Source organism: Ochotona princeps, chromosome 12 (assembly GCF_030435755.1).
Source record: "Ochotona princeps isolate mOchPri1 chromosome 12, mOchPri1.hap1, whole genome shotgun sequence".
Lineage (NCBI taxonomy): Eukaryota > Metazoa > Chordata > Mammalia > Lagomorpha > Ochotonidae > Ochotona > Ochotona princeps.
The window spans coordinates 70399478-70425642 of NC_080843.1; the positions used below are offsets into that span (position 1 = coordinate 70399478).

Here is a 26165-nt window from a genome sequence, read left to right on the forward strand (position 1 = left end):
CGTTAGCTGCGCAGAAGCTTCTTAGTTTGATGAGGTCCCAATTGTTTATTTTGGTCTTGACTTCTACTGCATTTGGAGTCTTTTTTAGGAAGTGAGGGCCTACCCCTAAGTGATGCAATGTGTTTCCAACATTTTCTTCCAAAAGTTTGAAGGTTTCTGGATGCAGGTTTAGATCTTTTATCCATTTGGATTTGATCTTAGTATATGGTGAGAGATGTGGGTCTATCTTTTTGTTTCTACAGGCTATCAACCAGTTGTCCCAACAGCATTTATTGAACAGACCTTCCCATTTGCTTGGATTATCGTTTGTCCTTTTATCAAAGATTATTTGACTGTATCTGTGTGGGTTCCCTTCTGGTGTTTCTATTCTGCTCCATTGATCTTTCTCTCTATCTTTGTGCCAGTACCAGGCTGTTTTGATAACCACTGCCCTGTAGTATGTCCAGAGGTCCGGGACTGTGATTCCCCCTGCTAACTTCCTGTTCTTGAGAATGGTTCTAGCTATCCGTGGTTTTTTGTGCTTCCAGATGAACCTTTGGATCATTGTTTCCAGTTCCATGAAGAATGTTTTGGGCAATTTGATTGGAATTGCGTTGAATGTATGTATTGCTTTTGGCAATATAGACATTTTAATGATATTGATTTTACCTATCCAGGAGCATGGGATGTTACTCCATCTTTCTAGATCTTGTTCAATTTCTCTTTTCATTAGTTTGTAGTTTTCCTCAAATATCTCCTACATTTTTGGTTAGGTTTATTCCCAGACACTTCACGCTTTTCCCTGTTATTTTGAATGGTATCTTGCTGGTTAGATCTTTTTCCAACTTGGGGCTGTTAGCATACACTATGGCTGTTGATTTTTGTTCATTAATTTTGTACCCTGCCACTCCACCGAACTCTCGTATAAGTTCTAGTAGTCTCTGTGTTGAGCCTTTTGGCTCTTCCATATAAAGAATCATGTCATCTGCATATAGTGAAAGCTTGACTTCTTCATTTCCCATTTGGATTCCTTTGATTTCTTTTTCGTGTCTTATGGCCTCAGCGAGTACCTCTAGAACTATGTTGAATAGCAGTGGAGAAAGCAGACATCTCTGTCTTGTTCCAGATCTCAGTGGGAAGGGTTCTAGTTTTTCTCCATTCAGTATGATGCTGGCATTGGGTTTTGCATATATTGCTTTGATTATGTTGTGGATTTTTCCATCTATGCCTACCTTGGTTAGGGTCTTTAGCAGGAAGTTGTGCTGGATTTTGTCGAAAGCTTTTTCTGCGTCTTTTGATATTATCATGTGATTCTTGTTTTTCAGTTTTTGGATGTGGTGTATCACATTTATGGATTTCCGAATGTTGAACCATCCCTGCATTCCAGGGATGAATCCTACTTGATCCGGATGAATGATCTGTCTGATGTGTTTTTGAATTCTGTTGGCTAGGATTTTGTTGAGAATCTTAGCATCAATGTTCATCAGAGAGATAGGTCTGTAGTTTTCTTTCTCTGTAGGATCTCTGCCCGGTTTTGGGATTAAGGTAATGTTGGCTTCATAGAATGAGTTTGGAAGGGTTGCTTCCTTTTCTATTGTTTTGAAGAGTTTGTAGAGGATTGAGGTTAGTTCTGTTCGGAATGTTTTGTAGAATTCTGGAGTGAAGCCATCTGGGCCTGGGCTTTTCTTTGTTGGGAGGTCTTTAATCATTGATTCAATCTCTGCCTCAGTTATGGGTTTGTTCAGGTCGTTTGTTGCCTCTGGGCTAAGTTTTGGCAAGTTGTGTGAGTCTAAGAACTTTTCCATTTCTTGGTGATCTTCTGATTTGTTGGAGTACAGTGCTTTGTAGTAATTTCTAATTATGCTCTTAATGGTTGTAATGTCTGTTGTTTTGTTGCCTTTTTCATCTTTGATGCTGTTAATTCTTGCTTTCTCTTGTTTTTTCTTTGTCAGTCGGGGCAGCGGGGTGTCTATTTTGTTTATCTTCTCAAAGAAACAGCTTTTTGATTCATTGATTTTGGGTATGGTTTTTTTTATTTCTATCTGGTTGATTTCCTCCCTTGTTTTGATGATTTCTTGTTTCCTGTTGTGTGTGGGGCTCATCTGCTGCTGCTTTTCCAATTCCTGGAGGTGTGTGGTTAGTTCCTGTATTTGGCGACTCTCTTGGGCCTTGACATGAGCTCCAGTTGCGATGAATTTACCCCGTAGCACTGCTTTGGCAGTGTCCCACAAGTTTTGGAATGTTGTGTCAGAGTTTTCATTGGTTTCCATAAATTTTTTGATCTCATCTTTAATTTCTTCCCTGACCCATTGTTCATTCAATAGCATATTGTTCAACCTCCAAGAGTTTCTGTATTTCCTTGGGCTTTTTGAAATGCTGATTTCCAGTTTCATTCCGTAGTGGTCTGAGAGGGTACATGGTATGATCCCTATCTTTTTGAAGTTATTTAGGTTTGCTTTGTGTCCTATCATGTGGTCGATCCTGGAGAAGGTGCCATGCACTGCTGAAAAAAATGTATAATCTGTGGTCTTAGGATAAAAAGTTCTATAGATGTCTACTAAGTCCAATTGTTCTGTTTGTATGAGCTCTGTTGTTTCTTTGTTGAGTTTTTGTTTTGTTGATCTGTCTATAGTTGTTAGCGGGGTGTTAAGATCTCCCACTATTATTGTGTGTGTATCTCTGTCTCCCCTTAAGTCTGTAAGTAATTGCTTCACGTAGCTAGGTGCATTGGAATTAGGTGCATATATGTTCACGATTGTAATTACTTCCTGGTGGATCAATCCCTTCACCAATATATAATGTCCTTCTCTGTCCTTTTTGATGTCTGTCAGCTTAAAGTCTAGGTCATCTGAGATTAGGACAGCTACGCCAGCCTTCTTTTCTCGTCCATTGGCATGAAATGTCTTTTTCCATCCCTTCACTTTAAATTTCTTACAGGCTTTTCTGGTTAGATATGTCTCTTGTAGGCAACAGATTGTTGGGTGCTGTTTGATGATCCATTCCGTTAATCTATGCCTTTTGATTGGTGAGTTTAGGCCATTTGTGTTTAGAGATAATATTGAGAGAAATTGGTTTTGGGCTTCCATGAGTGTGTGTAAGTGTGCAAGTGTGTATTTGCAACTATTAGAGTTTCTGACTGGTTGACTTTTCTTGTATGGGTTTCAGTGGGGAGGTCTTTCCATTTGCCATCTTTGATTTTGGTTTTCATTTTTTCTTTCTGGGTTTAGCACCTTCCTGAGGAGATTTTCCAGAGCTGGTTTCGTGTTGATGTATTCTTCGAGTTTCTCTTTACTGTTGAAGTATTTGATTTCATTCTCAAATACAAATGAGAGCTTTGCTGGGTACATTATTCTTGGTTGGCAGTTGTTTTGTTTCAGGATTTGATAGGTTTTACCCCATTCTCTCCTTGCTTGGAGCGTTTCTTCTGATAGGTCGGCTGTGATTCTGATTTTCCTTCCTCTGAAAGTAATCTTATCCTTTTTTTTTTTCTTTTTTTTTAATTTTATTTTAAATTCATTAATTACATTGTATTATGTGACACAGTTTCATAGGTACTGGGATTCTCCCCACCCCTCCCCAAACCCTCCCACCATGGTGGATTCCTCCACCTTGTTGCATAACCACAGTTCAAGTTCAGTTGAGATTCCCCCATTGCAAGCATATACCAAACATAGAGTCCAGCATCTTATTGTCTAGTCAAGTTCAACGGCTTCTTAGGTATACCCTCTCTGGTCTGAAGACAGAGCCAGCAGAGTATCATCCCGATCAAATAAAAGCTCCAACATACCATCAGCAAAAATTTACATCATTATGGAATTAATTGACATAGTAATGAGTAACCAATATGGTAAAAGTAAATGCGATTTCTTACCCACCTTCTGTGACCACCTCATTGACATTTCAATTTTGGTTTATACACAACATATAACATTCATAACATAACTTGTTATACATAACATCATATCATCTTATATTAAGGCAAACATGTGGTATTTAACCTTTTGGGATTGGCTCATTTCCCTTAGCAGTATGGTTTCCAGTTTGGCCCATTTGGCCACAAAGAACTGCATTTTGTTGTTTTTAATAGCTGAGTAGTATTCCATGGAGTAGATGAACCATAGCTTTCTTATCCAATCCTCTGTTGATGGGCATTTTGGCTGCTTCCATGTTTTTGCAATTACTGATTGTGCTGCTATGAACATAGGAGTGCATGTTGGTTTCTCATAAAACAAGTGTTCTGGATATATTCCTAGGAGTGCCATTGCCGGGTCATACGGTATGTTGTATTTGAGTTGTTTGAATGTTCTCCATACTGATTTCCATAGAGGCTGTACCAGCCTGCAGCCCCAACAGCAGTGGAGTAGGGTTCCCTTTTCCCCGCAACCTCGCCAGCAAGTGTTGTTGGTGCTTTTATTCATGTGGGCCAGTCTTACTGGCGTTAGGTGGTACCTCATTGATGTTTTAATTTGGATTTCCCTTATTGCCAGGGAACTTGAGCATTTTTTCATATGTTTATTTACCATTTGGGTTTGTTCCTTTGTGAAGTGTTTGCCCATTTCCCGTGCCCATTTCTTGAGTGGCTTGTTTGTTTTGACATTTTGGTTGTTTTGTAGCTCTTTGTACATTCTGGAGATCAGCCCTCTATCACCTAAGTCGTGTGCGAAGATCTTCTCCCATTCTGTGGGTTGCCTTTTTACTTTGTTGATTGTTTCTCTAGCTGTACAGAAGCTTCTTAGTTTGATGAGGTCCCAATTGTTTATTTTGGTCTTGACTTCTACTGCATTTGGAGTCTTTTTTAGAAAGTGAGGGCCTACTCCTAAGTGTTGCAGTGTGTTTCCAACATTTTCTTCCAAAAGTTTGAAGGTTTCTGGATGTAGGTTTAAATCTTTTATCCATTTGGATTTGATCTTAGTATATGGTGAGAGATGTGGGTCTTTTTGTTTCTACAGGCTATCAACCAGTTGTCCCAACAGCATTTATTGAACAGACCTTCCCATTTGCCTGGGTTGTCGTTTGTCTTTTTGTCAAAGATTATTTGACTGTATCTGTGTGGGTTCCCTTCTGGTGTTTCTATTCTGCTCCATTGATCTTCTTCTCTATTTTTTTGCCAGTACCAGGCTGTTTTGATAACCACTGCCCTATAGTATGTCCAGAGGTCTGGGACTGCGATTCCCCCTGCTAACTTCCTGTTCTTGAGAATGGTTCTAGCTATTCGTGGTTTTTTGTGTTTCCAGATGAACCTTTGAATCATTGTTTCCAGATCTGTGAAGAATGTTTTGGGCAATTTGATTGGGATTGCGTTGAATGTATATATTGCCTTTGGCAGTATAGACATTTTAATGATATTGATTTTACCTATCCAGGAGCATGGGATGTTACTCCATCTTTCTAGATCTTGTTCAATTTCTTTTTTAAGTAGTTTGTAGTTTTCCTCAAATAGGTCTCCAACATTTTTGGTTAGGTTAATTCCCAGATACTCCATGCTTTCCTTTGTTACTTTGAATGGTATCTTGCTGGTTAGATCTTTTTCCAACTTGGGGCTGTTAGCATACACTATGGCTGTTGATTTTTGTTCATTAATTTTGTACCCTGCCACTCCACCGAACTCTCGTATAAGTTCTAGTAGTCTCTGTGTTGAGCCTTTTGGCTCTTCCATATAAAGAATCATGTCATCTGCATATAGTGAAAGCTTGACTTCTTCATTTCCCATTTGGATTCCTTTGATTTCTTTTTCGTGTCTTATGGCCTCAGCGAGTACCTCTAGAACTATGTTGAATAGCAGCGGAGAAAGCAGACATCCCTGTCTTGTTCCAGATCTCAGTGGGAAGGGTTCTAGTTTTTCTCCATTCAGTATGATGCTGGCATTGGGTTTTGCATATATTGCTTTGATTATGTTGTGGATTTTTTCATCTATGCCTACCTTGGTTAGGGTCTTTAGCAGGAAGTTGTGCTGGATTTTGTCGAAAGCTTTTTCTGCATCTATTGATACTATCATGTGATTCTTGTTTTTCAGTTTTTGGATGTGGTGTATCACATTTATGGATTTCCGAATGTTGAACCATCCCTGCATTCCAGGGATGAATCCTACTTGATCTGGATGAATGATCTGTCTGATGTGTTTTTGAATTCTGTTGGCTAGGATTTTGTTGAGAATCTTAGCATCAATGTTCATCAGAGAGATAGGTCTGTAGTTTTCTTTCTCTGTAGGATCTCTGTCCGGTTTTGGGATTAAGGTAATGTTGGCTTCATAGAATGAGTTTGGAAGGGTTGCTTCCTTTTCTATTGTTTTGAAGAGTTTGTAGAGGATTGAGGTTAGTTCTGTTTGGAATGTTTTGTAGAATTCTGGAGTGAAGCCATCTGGGCCTGGGCTTTTCTTTGTTGGGAGGTCTTTAATCACTGATTCAATCTCTGCTTCAGTTATGGGTTTGTTCAGGTTGATTGTTGCCTCTGGGCTAAGTTTTGGCAAGTTGTGTGAGTCTAAGAACTTTTCCATTTCTTGGTGATCTTCTGATTTGTTGGAGTACAGAGCTTTGTAGTAATTTCTGATTATGTTCTTAATGGTTGTAATGTCTGTTGTTTTGTTGCCTTTTTCATCTTTGATGCTGTTAATTCTTGCTTTCTCTTGTTTTTTCTTTGTCAGTCGGGGCAGCGGGGTGTCTATTTTGTTTATCTTTTCAAAAAACCAGCTTTTTGATTCGCTGATTTTGTGTATGGTTTTTTTTATTTCTATCTGGTTGATTTCCTCCCTTGTTTTGATGATTTCTTGTTTCCTGTTGTGTGTGGGGCTCATCTGCTGCTGCTTTTCCAATTCCTGGAGGTGTGTGGTTAGTTCCTGTATTTGGCGCCTCTCTTGGGCCTTGACATGAGCTCCAATTGCGATGAGTTTACCCCGTAGCACTGCTTTGGCAGTGTCCAACAAGTTTTGGAATGTTGTGTCAGAGTTTTCATTGGTTTCCATAAATTTTTTGATCTCATCTTTAATTTCTTCCCTGACCCATTGTTCGTTTAATAGCATATTGTTCAGCCTCCAAGAGTTTCTGTATTTCCTTGGGCATTTTGATTTGCTGATTTCCAGTTTCATTCCGTGGTGGTCTGAGAGGGTACATGGTATGATTCCTATCTTTTTGAAGTTATTTAGATTTGCTTTGTGTCCTATCATGTGGTCGATCCTGGAGAAGGTGCCATGCACTGCTGAAAAAAATGTATAATCTGTGGTCTTAGGGTAAAAAATTCTATAAATGTCTACCAAGTCCAGTTGTTCTAATTTTTGTACGAGCCCTGTTGTTTCTTTGTTGAGTTTTTGTTTTGTTGATCTGTCTATAGTTGTTAGCGGGGTGTTAAGATCTCCCACTATTATTGTGTGTGTATCTATGTCTCCCCTTAAGTCTGTAAGTAGTTGCTTCACGAAGCTAGGCGCATTGGAATTAGGTGCATATATGTTCACGATTGTAATTACTTCCTGGTGGATCAGTCCCTTCACCAATATATAATGTCCTTCTCTGTCCTTTTTGATGTCTGTCAGCTTGAAGTCTAGGTCATCTGAGATTAGAACAGCTACGCCAGCCTTCTTTTCTCGTCCATTGGCATGAAATGTCTTTTTCCATCCCTTCACTTTAAATTTCTTACAGGCTTTTCTGGTTAGATATGTCTCTTGTAGGCAACAGATTGTTGGGTGCTGTTTGATGATCCATTCCGTTAATCTATGCCTTTTGATTGGTGAGTTTAAGCCATTTGTGTTTAGAGATAATATTGAGAGGAATTGGTTTTGGGCTGCCATGAGTGTAAGTGTGCAAGTGTGTATTTGCAACTATTAGAGTTTTTGATTGGTTGACTTTTCTTGTATGGATTTTAGTGGGGAGGTCTTCCCATTTGCCATCTTTGATTTTGGTTTTCATTTTTTCTTTCTGGGTTTAGCACCTTCCTGAGGAGATTTTCCAGAGCTGGTTTCGTGTTGATGTATTCTTCGAGTTTCTCTTTACTGTTGAAGTATTTGATTTCATTCTCAAATATAAATGAGAGCTTTGCTGGGTACATTATTCTTGGTTGGCAGTTGTTTTGTTTCAGGATTTGATAGGTTTTACCCCATTCTCTCCTTGCTTGGAGCGTTTCTTCTGATAGGTCAGCTGTGATCCTGATTTCCCTTCCCCTGAAAGTAATCTTATCCTTTTTTCTTACTTGTCTTAGAATGGTTTCCTTGTATTCACTTGAAGGTAGCTTGAGGACCACATGTCTGGGAGACGATTTGTTTGGTCGTATCTTCTGGGGGTTCTTTGTCCTTCCTGGATTTGTGCTGGATTTATATTTCCAGTATTCTGGAAGTTCTCCTGTATTATCTCATTGAGCACTCGTTGCAAGCCTGTCTCCTTTTCCACTCCTTCAGGAAGGCCTATTATTCTAATATTTGATTTTTTGAGGTTGTCTTTCATTTCCTGTATGGACCTATTGGCTTTCTCTAGATTTGTCTCCAACTGTTTGATGAGCTGCTGCCTTTCATTCTGATTGTCTTCCAATTCTGATATTCTGTCCTCTGCTGTGTTCATTCTGTTGGTTAGGCTTTCAATTTTGTGCTCTATATCGAGGATTCCCTTTTTGACTTGATTTATTTCTGCAGTGATATGGTTTTCGAATGCCTTAGACTCTTCCCAGCGTTTTTCACTCTCTCTGACGAATTTCATCATTAGCTTCTTAAAGTCCTTATCTGATAGTTCCTCTATGTCTTCATCTTGCATCTCAGATATTGGGATTAGTTTTTGGTTGTATTGGGAGGGAGTGCTTGATCTTTCCTCTGGGTCATTGCTTTTTCTGATACTTCTCCTCATTGTGTTTTTACCTCTTGTTGTTTTGAGGTTTTAGCGGTGATTCAGCTGAGCTGGCTCTGGTTTGGGGTCTCCGGCTGAGCCCAGCAGGGCTTACTGCCTGAGTCACCAGCTGCTTTCAGGGTCTGTAGATCACAGCCCCGAGTTGGGTCAGGAGCCTTTGTGGGCCAGCCCTAGTGCCAGGCCCCTTCCCCTGTGGCTCCCTCTCAAAGGCAGTGCCCTACAGATTCACTCTGCCGAGCCGCGCCTGGGCTTTGGGTCACAAGGCTAATACAGCGGGGGTCTCTGCCTCAGTGCTGAGCCGAGACTCTCCTTCAGGGCTTGAGGTTAGCACAGCAAGGGCTCCTGCTGCTTGGAGCCTAAAATCCCCAACCCCGGCCTGTGCTGGGCTGGAAATCTCCGCGGCCCCAGTGCCAAACTTGGAAGCGCTGCTCCACTGAGGGCTGCAACACCACAGGCAGGTCTTTCCGAGCGGGGCTCCTGCTGGGAAAACCTGTCCGGCCAGTTCAGCTGAGCCCGCTCTGGTCTGGCCTCTCTAGCTGAGCCCAGCTGGGGACTCCATCCTGAAGAATTCACTTCCTCAGCTGCACTCTCTCAAGGATGGAAGCGGATCTCTGAGAGGCACAGAGCCCTTGAGGTGAGACGTGCCCCCACTAGTCTGCTCCTCTGCCCAGGACGTGAGGCCCTGTCGAGCGTTGCCCAGCCTCTGGGGCTCCGGGCGAGTCCAGCAACAAGATCCACGGACTCTCCCGCAGCCAGTCCACAGCTCGGAGCCAATACAGGGATCTCTGAGCCCCAGTCCCACAGTGCCGCTCCTGTTCCCTCTGCACTCTCCCACAGCCGCTGAGCAGCGGGTAGGCAAGCCTCTGGGAAATCTCCCCTGCTTTTCCTCCACTTCTGCAGGGATGATGCACCCAATGATCAGTGCAGTAGCCTCCTCTGGGGGCTCCTGCCTTCCAGGGGACTGGTGCCCCTGTCGGTGTGGGCGCCTATCCTTCCAGCCGCCTCTGTTTTCCCTGGGGCGGTTGAGCCTCTGCCGCCTTCCCCCTGCCTGGGATCGTGACTCACCAGGTTTCTCACAGCATGCTGTATTTTCTTTCCTACTTTTTGCGGCTGTTCCTTCACGCTGTGTAGATCTTCTTGCTTTAGTGAACTCCAGTGACCTTCTCGCTCTTCTCCCTACAGTTTCGCGCCTCCTGGCCTGTTTCTCTGCTGGATCGGCTCCTCTCCTTCCCTACTCCACCCTACACCAGCTCTCTGCAGTCGGCCATCTTTTTCAGCCTTCTATCCTTTTTCCTTACTTGTCTTAGAATAGTTTCCTTGTATTCACTTGAGGGTAGTTTGAGGACCGCATGTCTGGGTGACGATCTGTTTGAATATCTACTGGGGGTCCTTTGTCCTTCCTGGATTTGTGCTGGATTTATATTTCCGGTGTTCTGGAAGTTCTCCTGTATTATCTCATTGAACACCCGTTGCAAGCCTGTTTCCTTTTCCACTCCTTCGGGAAGGCCTATTATACTAATATTTGATTTACTGAAGTTGTCTTTTATTTCCTGTATGGACCTATTGGCTTTCTCTAGATTTGTCTCCAACTGCTTGATGAGCTGCAGCCTTTCATTCTGGTTGTCTTCCAATTCTGATATTCTGTCCTCTGCTGTGTTCATTCTGTTGGTTAGGCTTTCAATTTTGTGCTCTATATTGAGGATTCCCTTTTTGACTTGGTTTATTTCTGCAGTGACATGGTTTTCAAATACCTTGGACTCTTCCCAGTGCTTCTCACTGTCTCTGATGAATTTCATCACTAGTTTCTTAAAGTCCTTCTCTGGTATTTCCTCTATATTTTCATCTTGCATCTCAGATATTGGGATTAGTTTTTGGTTGTATTGGGAGGGAGTGCTTGATCTTTCTTCTGGGTCATTGCTTTTTCTGATACTTCTCCTAATTGTGTTTTGCCTCCTGTTGTTTTGGGATTTTAGCGTCTGACTTTTTGTCCACAGCCATTGCCCTCAGTCCCCTGAAGTGCCTCCCCACTCCTCAGTAGCTCCAAGAGAGTGCAGAGGGAACCGCAGTGGGGCCGTGGACTGGGTATCAGAAGTCCCCACACCAGCTCTGAACAGTGGAGCGGCTGCTAGAGCATCCACTGGCTCCCACCGCTGGGCTTAGCCTGAGCTTCAGAGGCCGGACAACACTAGACACAACCCCACGACCTGGGCAGAAGAGCAAGCCAGAAGGGGCACAGCTCCCCACAGCCCTGCGCCCCCCAGGACTGTGCTTCCATGGTTGAGAGAGTGCAATTGAGAAAGTAGCCTCTCTCAGGCAGAATCCCCTGTTGGGCCCAGCAGGAGAGGCCAAACCAGAGCCGACTCAGCCTAATTGGTGAGACTGGTTCTTCCAGCTGGAGCTCCACCCAGAAGAGTCTGCCTGTGGTAGCTGGAGGCGGCGCTGCCCCTCTCAGCAGAGCAGCACCTGAGAGCGAATTCCAGAGCAGCACTCCCAAGCGGGAATTCCGGACATTAGTCTGGTGCTGAGGCCCGCGGAACTCTCCAACACAGCCCGGGGCCAGGGATCCCAAGGCTGGAGCAGCAGAGGCCTACACAGAGGAGGAAGTCCTCAGTGGGGCAACGCCCCTGAGACGGTAGAGAAAGCCAAGCTGCGCAAGTCTCCTGCGATGCACCACTCGGGGCGCCCCTTAGGAGCCCTACACCCCGGCTCCCACACAAGTTGAAGTGTTCAGTTCTCGCACAGCTTCAGACTGGGAGAATTTCCTGGGGAGGGGGGCACTGAGCAGGGTCAGTCTCAGTATGGTTCTCTCAGGGAGTGAAAAGCCCGAAAATTTTTTCTTTTTTGCCCCTGGGTTACTCCACCTCTCTGGGTTCCTGTGCGTCCCAGAGTCACAGGTGCCCACTCCACAACAAAGCTGCTAAGCCAGGTGCCTCTAGGGGCCCGTGTTGCTTAGAGCGCCAAGCAGTCTCACAGCTTTGGTTGCTGGAAGTTCCGCCAGGAGGGGAGCGGTCGCTGCTGCTGGTAGGGGCCTTCGCAAAAGGCAACCTGTCCCGCTGTCTCCAGCCACCCTGGGTCCTCTGGGCTTCCAGCTGATGCGCCCCTTTCCCGGGATGACTCACCACGTTTTAACCGCGTCTTTGTGTTTCCTGTGTTCCTTCTCTGGATTTCTTCCGAGTTATGTGTTTCTTCTTGGATGCTTGATGTCCAGGGATCTTCTGGCACTCCTTCCTGTGGTTCTTTGGCCCGCAGATCTCTCTCCAGCCGCACCCTGTTTCACTTTCAGCGCTTCCCTTTCTATGCCTGTCCTCTCTGGTCGGCCATTTGTTCTCGGATCCGGTATAATTTTTTTTAAATCTATTTTATTGTATTGTTGTTGACAATCTTTACATAGTTAATTATGCTTAACAAAAAAAAAAAAAAGGTTCAGGGGTATAGGGAAGTGGGTAATACTATTATGTCCATATTGTTTCCATCATGTATCTGAGGTAAAGGGGGATATTGAGGAAGAGGCCCCACCCATTTTCTCGTCCACCCCAAGTCCTGGATGTGGGGCATGCTCTGAGATATTTGCTCAAGTGGTTTTAATAGTTCTCCAGTTATGAATCGCTGCCAGTTTCACTCGATGAGGTCGTCCACTGATTGATATGGTCCATCATAAAGTCTCCGTTCGCCCCATATTTTGCTGCCAACAATATACAGCTGACTTGAATGATTGACCTGTTCTGTCCTCTGTCTTTTCTTGGTTAGAGTTCTGAGTCCAGCAGTTTGATTGCGGAGATCTCCAAAGAAACTTTGAGCTATTCCCAGACCAGATTCTTGTATGTTCTAGCAAGCACAGGGCCCGGCACAGTCCATCACCCCAATCAGCTGGTGGTTTCAATTGCTGGGTTGGTTCTGTTTTCAATCCCGAGTTGCACTGGAACCAATGTGTTGGTATAGACTTGGTATAATTTTAAATATCTGCTTCTCCTAGGTCTCAACTTCTTTAAGATTTGTGTGCCCTTTAAGTTCAGATTTTGTTGTCTGCCATTTTGCTATAACTTCTTTACTCTGTTCCCACCAATCCACTGTAACCTCATGGCACCAAACCTGACGGCCCTATCCACCCATCCCTCACAGCCCCGTGACACTGACCCTGGCCATAAAAAAGGCACACTCCCATGTACCTGTTGTTCTCCTTGCTCTCTGCTTTCTCTCTTCCCGTGGCACCCTCTCCCACCACTACGGCTGGAGACGTCTTTCCCTCTCTCTATCTCTCTGCCTCTACTCCCAGCCCCACGGTCATCTTTCCTGCTGGAATAAAACCTCCTGCATAGCTCACTGATCTGGTAATTTGGCTTGTGGCAGCAAATGGAAAAGAGCTAACACCAAAAAGAGATAATGCCAAAAAGACCCAACATTTTTTTAAAAAATTATTTTTATTGGAAAGTCAGATATACAGACAGGAAGAAAGAGAGAGAAAGAGGAAGAACTTCTGTCTACTGAATCACTCCCCAAGTGATCGCAATGCTGGAGTTGAGCCCATCTGAAGCCAGGAGCCAGGAGCCTCTTCTGGGTCTCCCACGCAGGTGCAGGGTTCCAAGGCTTTGGGCTGTCCTTGACTGCTTTCCCAGGCCACAATCAAGGAGCTGGATGGGAAGCAGGGCTTCCAGGATTGGAACTGGCTCCCATATGGGATCCCGGTGCATTCAAGGTGAGGACTTTAGCGCCTAGGCCACAGTGCTGGGCCCTTGAATTTTTTTTTTTTTTTCTTAAAGATGTTAGGTCTTAGGCCCGGCGAGGTAGCCTAGCAGCTAAAGTCCTCGTCTTTCGCATGCTGGGATCCCATATGGGCAGCGGTTCTAATCCTGACAGCCCTGCTTTCCATCCAGCTCCCTGCTTGTAGCCTGGGAAAGCAGTTGAGGACGGCCCAAAGCCTTGGGACCTTGAACCCACGTGGGAGATCTGGAAGACATTCCTGGCTCCTGATTTCGGATAAGCAGAGCTCCAGCCACATGGGAAGTGAATCCTCAGATGGAAGATCTTCCTCTCTGTCTCTCCTCTTCTCTGTGTATCTGACTTTGCAATAAAAATAAAGAAATCTGTAAAAAAAATGCCAGTTGTGAGTGGACATTCCATTGATGGATATGTAGTGCATTTTTTTTTTCTATCATCACCTCTAATTTGGATTCTTGATTTAGTTGTATTATCATTAAAAAATTTAGGATCACCTGTGAAGTAAAGACTGTGGGTTTCCCACTGCTCCAAGGCAATGACTGGGTCCCTGACTTTTTCCAGGCCCAAGAGCAACCACCTCCCCTCTGGGTAAGCCCACCACGAGGGAACCTCAGGAATGGGACTATAGTCCTACCTCATCCCCGGTCGTCAAAAGCCAGGGGCGGGACGAGTTTGGGAGAGTTCAGAACCTAGGGGCTTGGGGGCGGCTGGCAGTTTCCCAGGGCTTTAGGTGGTCCTGGGGGGCGCCCCTGCGGGTCGGACCCGAGAATGGGGAAAAAAAAAACAAAAAACAAAACAAACAAAAAAACAAAACAGACAGTAAGACGAGTGGTAATGTCTGGTAAGGCAGAAATTTGTGACACCTGTTTAGTTTTAGAGGTGGCTTTTTAAAAATAGATGCAGACCCACACCTACAGGGCTTGGGGCTTTTCTGCGGAAAACCTAAGTCCCTGTGCTCTCATTAGGTGGCGGATGTCAGCTCACCATCAGCTGCTGCCAGGTGAGTTGCAAGGATGTTTTCTGCTGAAGTACCCAGTCATCAAGATTCCTTGTCAATTCAGGTCATTTTGTTTTTAATAACGATTATTTGTGTTTTAAGACAAATATGCAAATAATCCACGACGTACCACCTAACAATAAATAGCACTATTTCTTAAAAAAAAAAATAACTATGCGTTTCAAATTCTTCTCCCCAAATATATTGCATGAAGCTACTGCACAGAAGATGTAGATGTTGGCTGAATGAGTGACTACAGCCTGTGCGTGATGTATGCATTAGCCCTGAGTATCCATATTCAATCTTTCTTGTTTATTCCTTATCTAAGCAGTAGAAAGGCGAAAATAAAAAAGTACATTTCCTAAACTCCTTTGTCACAAAGATTCTGAATGCTAAATCCCGTTCTGCTGCTGAGATAACATAGGTTGACACAAGGAAGGCAGAAGCAAAGTTGAATTCATCCTTATCAAGAGGCAGTGGCTGCTGATAGGGTTGGCAACAGAACTTTTACAGATGTCATTCCACGTTCCATGGCCCCTCTCTTGACTCCAGAAAGCTGTGCCACACTGCCATCATTGTCATAAGTAGAAGGGCCCTGTCCCCTAACTCGTGAAGATCTTACCCGATGGGCCGACCTAAGCAAGGCTGGGAGGTTGCATGTTCCAGGATGGCTTCTTTTTAATCCTGAACATGATTACTTTTTGCTGTGATCTTTTCCAGAAACATCCACTGGATTCCCAACTCACTATATGACAAAGGACCAAACTTTTTAGCTGCCTATTCAAAGCAAGTTGGAATCATATGCACCCTGTTTTGTGTGTTTACTCTGAATTTAGGGCCATGGGCTATGATAAGGGAAGTTTTAAGGATAGCTAGAGGTTTAAGCTATGGAATGGCTTTTTTGATTCATTCTCTAGAGTTGAGTGTTCTGATTTAATTCCTTGAGTATACCTTTTTTGAAAAGCAGGGTGGACTATTTTTGTCATTTATACTGAATCTGTCTAGCACAGATAGTCCTGATAAATATATACGATTTAAACATTAGATGACAAATATTTTATTTGTGCTTTATGAATGGTTTACCACTTTATTAAGCTTATGAAAAGTTTAAACGATCCAAGTCTGAATGCTTGCATTTGACCAATAAAAGATTAATTATTAATGTACTGGGAGTGCGTGCTTGGCTTAATGGTTAAGATGCCCTATGTTTCATATTGATCTGAGTTCCTGGATTCAGCTCTTGGACTTGGCTCCTGACTCCAGCTTCCTCCCAATCAAATTCTGGCAAGCAGCAGTGATGACTCAACCTACACGGGAGACCTGAACTGAGTTGCTAGCTACTGGCTGTAGTGCCTACTCACAGCTATTGCAGACCAGGGGTGGGGAGGTGAACAATAATGATGGGAGTTCTGTATTTAACAACAACACTGAACTGAAACGATAAGTAGAATTGGTGATGAATTTAAGATAATGAGATATATTCCTTGCCAATGGCTAATTTTCAAAATTAACATTTAGGAAATGCTTGGAAGCAGAACATTTTATACATAAACCAGTGCAGAAGAATATGAAGAGGGTTCAAACTTTATATAGAAGTAGGAGAACCATAACAGGCTGGGGACAGGCAGAAAGGCTTGCACAGGCTCACTGGGACAGGCCTGGGTACTTTGGCCAGCCTAAGGTGATGCCCTCTGAGGGTTTTTGATACTGGTGGAGCTGGTGTTAAGAGCCTATTCCAGGCTAGGATGCTGGAGGCTACGAGTGCCCATGATGGCCAGGGCTGGGATGGCTGGACTAGGCACCTGTACCCATTGCATTGTGAGACCCACTAATGGATTCTAGTGTCGACAAGCAGCCTGTGCTTCCTTTCTCCCCCCTCTTTAAAGCCCTCCCCATTTTTTGGGGCAAAGTTTGTTTAAAAGTTGATTAGTCGCAAGCACACATTCAGGGGCAAGATGGGCAGAATTAGGCAAGATGGGAGAGGTTTCTGCTTTCATCTTGGGTTCACCGGGAGAGAAGAAGTGCCACCTCCTACCCCCATTACCTGGCTTCTTGTGAGCCTGGAAGAGTGGTTATGTGACCTCACTCCCAAGTCCCCTTCTTGGGGAAGGGATCATTTGACCGAAAAGTAGGCAGACTGCATTACATAGGGCAGGGCAGGCATGGCTTCCAATTCATGGTTGTAAACTAGCTGATACCTGACCCATATTATTCTCTTCTTATGCTAATTAGGGGCATAAGACTTGTATATCCTGGATTCAGAAATCTCTCCTCATCTCATGCCGAGAATCCGTTTAATGAGCCATAGAAAAATCTAGCCATTGCCAATGTCTATGTGCCCCCATGTCATCATCTCCACTCCAAAAGTTTATTGTCTTTTGTTGAAGTCACATCTGAGGACCTTGACTATTATTTCACAGGAGCAGACTGACTCATCATTTGTGTGTACCTGGGCGTAATTGTCTCCATATACAGGCATCACCATAGCAGGTGGCACAACGTATTCTACTGCTAGGACATTCAGTCATGTCTCTAGTCCCTGAAATAAGAGATGGGTCACATCTGGGGCCAACTGGACATGAAAGCCTGGATTTCTTGGCCACACCAAAGGCCATCAGTTGGGTTTCCCCCAGGACCACAGCCTCAAGTCCCTGGCCAACTGCACTGGTGTACCATTGGTTAGCCTACCTAGGACGCTAGTATCAGGCCCCTGCTCCTCATTCAGCATGGTGAACAGAGATGAGGCTAAGACCTCCACTGGCCCGCACATTCTTCTATCAGAATATTAAGAGATAAAGTTGTAGTCTCCTATGTATGTTTGGACACAACTTCAGAAATACTGAAGGTTTGATTTCTCTCTCTGCAGATGTGTTTGCGCAAAAGGAGTTACTGATAGCAAGCTTGATTTTGCAAAGCGCAAGTATATATACACTTTGTATGTAGACAGAATGCTGTATTTTTAGTAGCTAGGAAGATGTGCATAGCTATCGGTAGAGAACAATTTCTCCCTTCTCACTACCACATTCAGATTTACCCCATAGCTGAATCTGTTAAACTAGTCATTGAACTAAGGAAAGTAGGTTTACAATTTACCTAAAGATGGTAGAAATCAGTGTGCTTCTGGGAGGCTGAGATTGAATCAGCTTTGTGGAACCAAAGCCTCCCACCTCTCTCCCAGTCAGTGACAAAATTCCCTTTCTAACCCACATACCTAAAACAGGTTTTGTAAGCTCATCTGCAATAAGGGCCTCGTTTGGAAATGGATAGACAAGTTTATCCTTTTGCCCTTGCCTCTTCTTGCAAAGTAAAAACAAATACACACATCACAGGAAGAATTAAATTCTTAAAATTCAGAAGTCACTTTTGTACTTTGTGTGTGCTTTTAGTTTCCCTAAGTAACTTGTCAGGCATGCCACTCTGCTCAGTAAAGTTTTCCACAAAGCCCTCATGACCCTTTTTATTTAATGCATCCTGCACGTACCTTCCTACCTCTCTTTCTCCCTTCCCTGCCATCCCCTCCACCTACCTGCTTTAGGATAGGCAGAAATAAGCAGGTCATCGGGCTTGGCTTGGAATTTCCAGATCTGATCCCAGATGTTACAGGTGGGTGTGGGTTGAAGAATTCCCTCCACATAGTCAACAGTTACGCGCGGTGTTTCATCAGATTTCAAATTCTCCATCTCATTTAAGGCCATGAACAGCAGAAATTGGGGTTTTGTCTGGGTAAAGAGTTACCCGGCTGTGTTTTTATATTGTGCGGATAACGCTCCACTCAGACTACAAGCCCTGCCTGGAACAGCCTGGTTACAGCCATCAAAGAAAGAGAAAGTAGCAGCACGCCCGCCAGCGGTTCCTAATCTTGTCCACAGGACTTTTCCTGATGAGCACCTCCCCCTCCTGGGTTGTGATGTCACGGAAGAGGCGGGCACAGATTAAGGGCTGCCTGGATCCTGTTCCCTTCTTGCTCTCCTGGGCCAGTTAAGAGTTTAGTGTTGTGTTGCTTTTATCCCTTATCTGTAAAATAGTTCAGAATTAGTTCATTAATTGTTTCCTTTGAGATGCTTAAGCAATTAAAAAGTTGGCGGGCATTTGGCTGTGGAATGACAGACTGCATGCGGTGTCCTTGTTGAGAGGCTGCGGGGACCTTGTTCCATCCCTCCCAGAACAAACAGTCAGTTTTTTGAAGAGTAAAATACGTCATGCTCCAGTGGAAAAGGTATCTTTCCTTCTGTAGGTAGTTGCACAATATGAACAGTTATCCAATCCCAGCCGATAAAACACCATGCCTCGGGTAAAGTACAAAAGGACATAGAAAACTCCAGAATTCACAGAAGACAGTGGTGCCATTAGAAATGTAGTCCTCCTGAAAAAGCCCTTTCCACTGATTCTTAGTCAAAGGTCTGTCCTCACCAGGCCTCTTGTTTGGGGCACCTCTTGTTCTTGCACAGCAGCTGGGATGTGTACCAAGTTGGTACCACATGTAAAGTTGTGCTTGTGCACCTGTTGTTCAATCTCTTTCATTATATAAGGTGTGTGAAACAGGGCCTAGATTCCATCTGGCTGTCTCAGCGTACACCAGCTGTATGCCTAGGTTTGGCGTCATACCATTTCTTGAGACAACAACACAGAAAATTGAATAAGTGAGCCCTCTGGGTTTCTACCATGTGGGGATTGGCAGCCTGCTTGCCTTCAAAGGCCTGTGCCAACTCTTCGGAGTTGTGAGCCACGGAAAGTCACTGAGTCTGTTCATACTTCACACTTTTCCTCATCTGTCCGCTGTAGGTCTTAGCAGTGGGGAGTACCTACTGTTGCTGGGGGTGGAAGGGATTCCTTTCCGCAAGCAGGAACATATACACCAAATTGTGGTTATTAACAATAATGCATGCAAAGACGTCCCTTTTCTCTGAAGCACCCACTCTGAGTGCAAGCTCAGAAAAGACGAATTATTTGTGTTTTTTTTTTTTTTTTCTGTTCCTCAGACCCACTTTTGACTGTGATTAGGTGGAGGGGCACTTGGGTCAGAAATTGTAGGCTGGGATTCTGACATTCATATGCAGCTTACTTGTAATTGGTTTCTTTTCTACCTTTCTTTATGCAGATTGCCTTAAGGCCATCCTATGTGACACAAACTACCCCAGAAGTGGAATAAGGAGGAAAATTAAGTTCAAGCAAATTGCATCGCTAACTGGCTGCACTGAACAACTTCAGGGATCAGGATTAGCTGTGAATGTTTAATAAAGTGAAGTAGATATGTGGCGATTTAAATGCACTGAAGTTTAATACAAATAACAAGTTAACTTTTGTCATAAGCATGCCTCGTGCAACATTTGGGACATATTTTCAGTTTAAAAATTCTTGTTTGTTTGAAACACAAATGTAACTAGGAGGCTTGTGTTTTAATTGGTAACTCTAAACAAAGGAGAAGTTGCTCCAAAACAGAAAAACCCCAGAAGCTAGTGAGTGGGGATAGAAGAGTCCTTGTGGGCCCAGCACCATGCCGTAGCGGCTAAAGTCCTTGCCTTGAATGCGCCGGTTCGAATCCTGGCAGCTCCACTTCCCATCCAGCTCTCTGCTTGTGGCCTGGGAAAGCAGTTGAGGACGGCCCAAAGCTTTGGGACCCTGCACCCGTGTGGGAGACCTGGAAGAGGTTCCTGGTTCCCGCCTTTGGATTGGCACAGCACCAGCCGTTGCACTCACTTGGGGAGCGAATCATGGGATGGAAGATCTTCATCTCTGTCTCTCCTCCTCTCTGTATATCTGACTTTGTAATAAAAATAAATAAGTCTTAAAAAAAAAAAAAAAAAGAATTGGCAGACATGACTAAGCAGGGCTGCCAAACCAATTAAAAAAAAAAAAGTCCTTGTGCCTGACCCACGAGCAGAATAGGCTGCAGGCTCCTTGCCACTGGGCAGTGAGTGTTGTTTGAGTTGTTGATGTCTTTGCAAGTACCTCTGGCCTGGATACCTGTCCAGCTTACACACAGTATGCTTCTCAGTCCTCAATTTTCTCACATGGAAAATGAGTGGGTGAACTCCTATCACGGGTGCAGAAAGCCAAGAGCTGACCTGCTCTGAACTCTAAGTTAGAGCTCTCTGAAGAGGAAGGGGTGCTCTTTGCTCGGAAGCTCTTGGGGAAGCACAGGGACTGGCTACTCTGAACCCAGCTAGCAACTTTGATCTTGTCAGTGCTTGGGCAATTTCCTTTCTTAAGCGCCAGCTTTCAGGGGTATGATGTGTTTCTCCCTGCTTTCCTTCAAAATACAAGTGCACTTTTTAGGTTTGATGGTAGCACAACATAGCCAGAGGTAGACATACATATTTGGGCATTTTCCTGGCCTACATCTCCCAATGTCCATCCTGAATGCCTCCACATTTTCAAGTGCCTCCTAGACCAGACTTCAGCTGCTTGGGAGGAGTTGGCGGTCAGCACCGATACTGACAAGGGACAGAGATCTAGAAAAACACTTGGATCGCTGAGGAAGAGGCCTCCAGCAGAGAAGTGGGCAGAAGGGGTGACTGTTTTTTGCAGGATTCCACCGCCACCACAGGAAGACGCAGTCTTTGCAAAGAGCCATTTGTAAGCAAGCAATTAGAATCTGGAATGATATTTCTCTTCCTCAGGGGGTGGGAGGGAGTGCAAAGGGTGTCCTAGGGAACTGGGAGAGAAGCTGCAAAGTCAGTGTGAAAAATCATAATGCACATTTACATTGATTCTGCTACTTAATTATTGGTCACCATATTATCAGCATGAGATGAATGTTTTCAGGTGTAGCAGTAATTAACATTAGCAACTTTGCTGCCACTCCTTGTTAGAGCAGAAGAGGCTCATTCAAACTGGCACTCAAGTGAAAAGCCCGTCCATATGTTTTCATTAGCATTCAATATTTCATCTCACTCCATAAAGCTGCACGTGATTCCAGACACATTCAAGATTTAATTTGTGCAACATTGACGCGCCTGTGCCAATGATTATTACCCGTATAGTTCTTGCTAATAGTCTACAACTTCAAACTTTGGGGACCCAAAGGAAGAGTGAATTCCGTGGAGGACTCCAGTCTTGGCACATTCCTCCTACCTTATATGGCCTGGTTTTACTAATGTCAATATAATCACAACCATGCCAGGAATCAAGATATTACTGTTGGTGCGTTTGACTAAGTGGAACCAATACTGTAATTATTATATACTCTTACATTCCTGTAAGACCCAGCCAGGGTGGGTGAGGGTGGAGGAGGCTGAGAAGGGTGGCTGATAAGGCCACACCAGGGCCAGCAATGACCTACGGATCCACTAAGGTCGAAGAATGCCTTAGTCCCTATAACGCTCTAGAAGGCGCATTCCTTTGTCCCCTAACCCCCACCTCTACAGTTCCCTAATAAAAACAACCCCTCATATCATCAGGAAACGACTTCCCTGGCCTGATGTCTGTACTGGACCAGTGAACCTCTCCCTGGAATGCTCCCAATAAAGCTTGTTTTAAGTTGAACTCTGGTCTGTGTGGATTTCTGGTTCTGAATATGAACTCCAACCTTACAATTCCCTATAGAACTGCCTAGGCAGTTATTTGTGGGAAGGACTTAGAGGTGGAATTTCTGAATCACAGATGGTTGTTGACTCCGCTGAGCAGCTGTACCTATCTACACAGCATGGGCCACATGTCATCTGGCTTTCTGACGGACTGAACAGCTAAAAAGCAATAACTCATTATCTTCAGCTGTATTTAATTTCACTAATGATCCAGAACCACCTTTTCAAATGCTTGTCCTTGCTTGGAGCTTTTGGAGACTCTTCTTCTGGGGCCCTTTGGCTATTTATCTCTATTTGGGTTATCTTATTTTTGTCTTACAGATTTAAATATTTCTCATGAAATCTGAAAATTGTTAGTAGAACAAGGAGTCCATCCCTCTGGGATGCCACTGAATAATTAGCTTCAAGTGAGAGTTGCCAAGAGGAGAGCTTTACACTGAATTCTGAAAAGTAAAGGAGACGGTGGGAAGGTGGGGTCTCAGAAAGAACCTCCCTCCCTGGGCAGCTGTATTCCAGGGTGGTTACAGCAAGGCTGGGGGCATCCAGGATGCAGTAGTTAGCCTTCTCGCTTCCAAGGCATGTATCTTCATTCATCCTAGCTGTAAAACTCTGATTCACACTAATTTCTTTCCGTTTTCTTGGTGGGCCTTCCCGGAGCATCTCCTGAAAAACTATATCACTTCTGAGAAGTAAACTGTTTTAGATTCTCTTCTTTTCCTGTTTTTCCCTCTGGCCTAAGTCCCACACTCTTAGTTACAAGTCCTCTCCTGACGCTTTACACTCCTTATTCTTGAGGAGCAGGTCAGGATGGTCATCCCTTTGTTACTACTTCCTGCTGAACTTGTCAGGCGTCTTCCAAAGCAAAGGGGTGACATTGCTTCCTGTGCTCCAAGATGAACATGTCTTGTGTCACCAGGGCTAGCCCAAAGAAGCTATCAGCAACATAGCAAGGAAAATAGAAGTATACTTATCATTATAGTTTTTTCAAATAGTGTCTATATATTTTATTTTATTTTATTTAAAAGCAGAGGAGAGAGCGAGAGAATCAGAGATTCTTTATCTGTTGGTTTATTCCCCTAATGCCTATGGAACAGCTAGGTCTGGGCCAGGTTGAACCTGGGAACCTAGGACGTAATTTGCGTCTGCCACATGGGTGGCGAGGACACCAGAACTTGAAACATTATTCTGTGACTCCCAGAGTCAGCAAACTGGTATGGAGAACGAAGTTGGAACACTCACCCAGGCACTTTCAAGATTTCTCTATTTTTACTGGAAAGGAAGATTTGCAGAGAAGGAAAGGCACAAAGACCTTAAATCTGCTGGTTCATTCCCCGTATGGCCACAGTGGCTAAGGCTGAGCCAATCCACTGCTAGGAAGCAGCAACTTCTTCCTGGTCTGCCATGCAGGTGCAGGTTGCCAAAGCTTTGGGCCTTCTTCCACTGCTTTCTTCAGGCACTTTGATATGGGAATACAGGTGTCTTAAAAGCTGCTCCACTCCACTGTTGGACTTTCTTGAGCTGTGGTTTTATTTCTGATGCTAATTCACATGGGTATATATTAAGAGGGTTTGTGGTCTTAGGATCTTTCTTCATTGGGAATTAAGAATGAAAGTAGTCACATCTTGTAATTTAAGAACCAAGTAGGACCCTATTCAAATGGGATATAACTGTATTGAGAAAGGATCAATTTCCAACCAATATCCTGGTTCATATAGATAGATCCCCTGGCCTATACTTCGGGAATAAGCTGAGCTAAAATACTACCTGGAGTGGTTTTAGGATCTTCAGGTGCTTCATAAAGGAGAATCAAGTATTCTGGCCTCTGGTTCCTTGTAACTTGTACTTCTGTTTTGTCTTGACTTTACACAGTGTCAGGTCTGAGCTCAGCATGCAGGGCCAGGAGCTGGAGGAATGCTCATGGACCCATAGCTAGCTGCAATGTTTTCCACTCAGTCAGCACAGCAGCAGCAATGAAAACAGCAACAGCCCAACAAGTACTTTACGAGTTAGATTTTTAGGGGTTTCCACAATAGTACCACTAGCCAAGTGAAAAATCTGGGCCCGGCAGCGTGGCCTACTGGCTAAAGTCCTAGCCTTGAACTCCCCGGGATCCCATATGGGCGCCGGTTCTAATCCCGGCAGCTCCACTTCCCATCCAGCTCCCTGCTTGTGGCCTGGGAAAGCAGTTCCTGCACCTGCGTGGGAGACCCAGAAGAGGTTCCTGGTTCCCAGCTTCGGAGCAGCCCAGGACTGGCCGTTGCGGTCACTTGGGGAGTGAATCATCGGATGGAAGATCTTCCTCTCTGTCTCTCCTCCTCTCTGTATATCTGACTTTGTAATAAAAATAAATAAGTCTTTAAAAAAATTACAAAAAAAAAGAGAAAAATTTATGTCTTTCTAGGCCCTCTGAAGGGCAGAAAATGTATCAGCCATGGGGCCTGCCCAGTTGTCACAGAAACATAGATAATTGTATGGAACTTCACACATTTTATACAACCTTTTTACCTGGACTTTCTTATGTTCCAAAAGCCTGCCCCTTAAACAGGTTGAATTTTTTCCAGTTGCTTTGAGGACGCACCGTGAAAATCTCAGCTACCCAGCAGTGCAATACATTCTGCACCGAGGCATACATATATCGCTCTCATGTTTAACTAATAATATGACTGGCAGATGAAGAACAGGCCAAATAACCAGCACATATGTTGTATAGTTTCTGCCCTATCTGGGGACCTGGTCAACCAGGTCACCACCATGTGGTTCACTTGTAACTAGCACAGCATTTAAACCCCCCCATGGATCAAATAAGGCTGCCCAGGGAATAACACTTGTCATACTCAACAAGGGCCACAACAGATTTTTCTCCTTTTACCAGAGGAAAAGAGGCTACAATACTACCAGAACCATTGCGGCCACTCTGCGGCTGCACGAGTTTATCATCTGTGTTACACTGGGTATGTATGGTGGGGACGTTCCTATATTTCTAAGTTGTTCATTTAACAAATGAACCACTCTGTTCAACTAGAGTCCACCCCTTGAAGCTGTTGTGCCGGATTTTGAAATCCCCAGATAATCATCAAGTCCAAAGTCGGAGCTAAGGCATAAAGGTGGTTTATTTAGGTTAACCTAGGTTCCCAGCCACCTCCCCCAGCCCAGCATGGCTGGGCGGGGGAGGGGCAGCCGCTGCAAGATCCACAGGGAAGACTAAAGGAAGCACGCGAGCCATAAAGAGAGAGAGCGCGAGCCCGTGCCCCCGTTCTTATACATTTCAGGCTATTCATTATACAGTCATGATTTATCAGGCTTCTATTGGTGGGTTTGAAGCAAGCAACTTTCAAAAAGTACAAATCGATGAGCTATAGGGTGGTGAATTTTATCAAACACCAGGCACCTCCTTCCTGAGAAGTGGTCTGCAAGGTGACCTGCCGGGTGTCCTGCCAGGTGTCATGTAGACTATCAGGCCTGGAGTTCACAGAGCCCCCAGCCAAGCCATTAAGGCAGAATCACAAAAGGCAGAAAACATCTAGGTTCTTCAAAGCTAGGCAGATTGTTGTAGGGTTTTTGACACCTAGTATGGCAGCAACCTCAATTCTTGTCTCATAGGAAAGAAGAATTTTTGTGCGGACACAGTATAGTTTTAAAGCAAGATTTATTAGAATAGTTGAGAAAGGAGACTCCCGTCCTACTGTGAGAGGAGTTAGACTGGGTAGTAGGCAGTCTCTTCCAAGGGACAAGGGTGACATTAGCTTATCAATTCCCCACCTGAAGCATCTCTGGCCATTGTATGGGAGGCCCTCAGGCTGGTCCCCTTATCATTGAAAAAAGGACTGGAAGAAGTGTAGTACTCCTTTTCCCAAGGCCAGGAATGTCCAGTGTCTGACACTTGTCCGGTCTTTTGCCCCAAAGCCAGATACCAGGGGGACCAGGAATTTCCTTTTGTCCTTGGGAAGTCCCTTTGAAGTAAACCTTTAAAAGGTGCGTTCACCACCATTAATACGGGTCTCTTTTTTCTCCACTTCTCCTGCCACTATGGCAGGGGGTATGGGTCCTTTACCAGAAGTAATATCCATAATCCAATATTGGGTCATATGCATCCTAGTTTGGGGACCAATGTGTCCTAATTTCTTGTGT

General features: G+C 44.2%; 1 protein-coding gene across 1 annotated transcript in view; it reads right to left on the minus strand.

Annotated features, from left to right (window-relative positions):
* Positions 1–18228, minus strand: part of LOC101519833 (sulfotransferase 1C4-like) — a 28845-nt gene extending 10617 nt beyond the window's left edge. Inside the window, exon 1 of the mRNA XM_058670623.1 lies at positions 18038–18228. Coding sequence (XP_058526606.1) covers positions 18038–18206 — 169 coding nt within the window. The 5' untranslated portion in view covers positions 18207–18228. The remainder of the gene's footprint in view (positions 1–18037) is intronic.
* Between the last annotated feature and the right edge of the window lie 7937 nt (positions 18229–26165).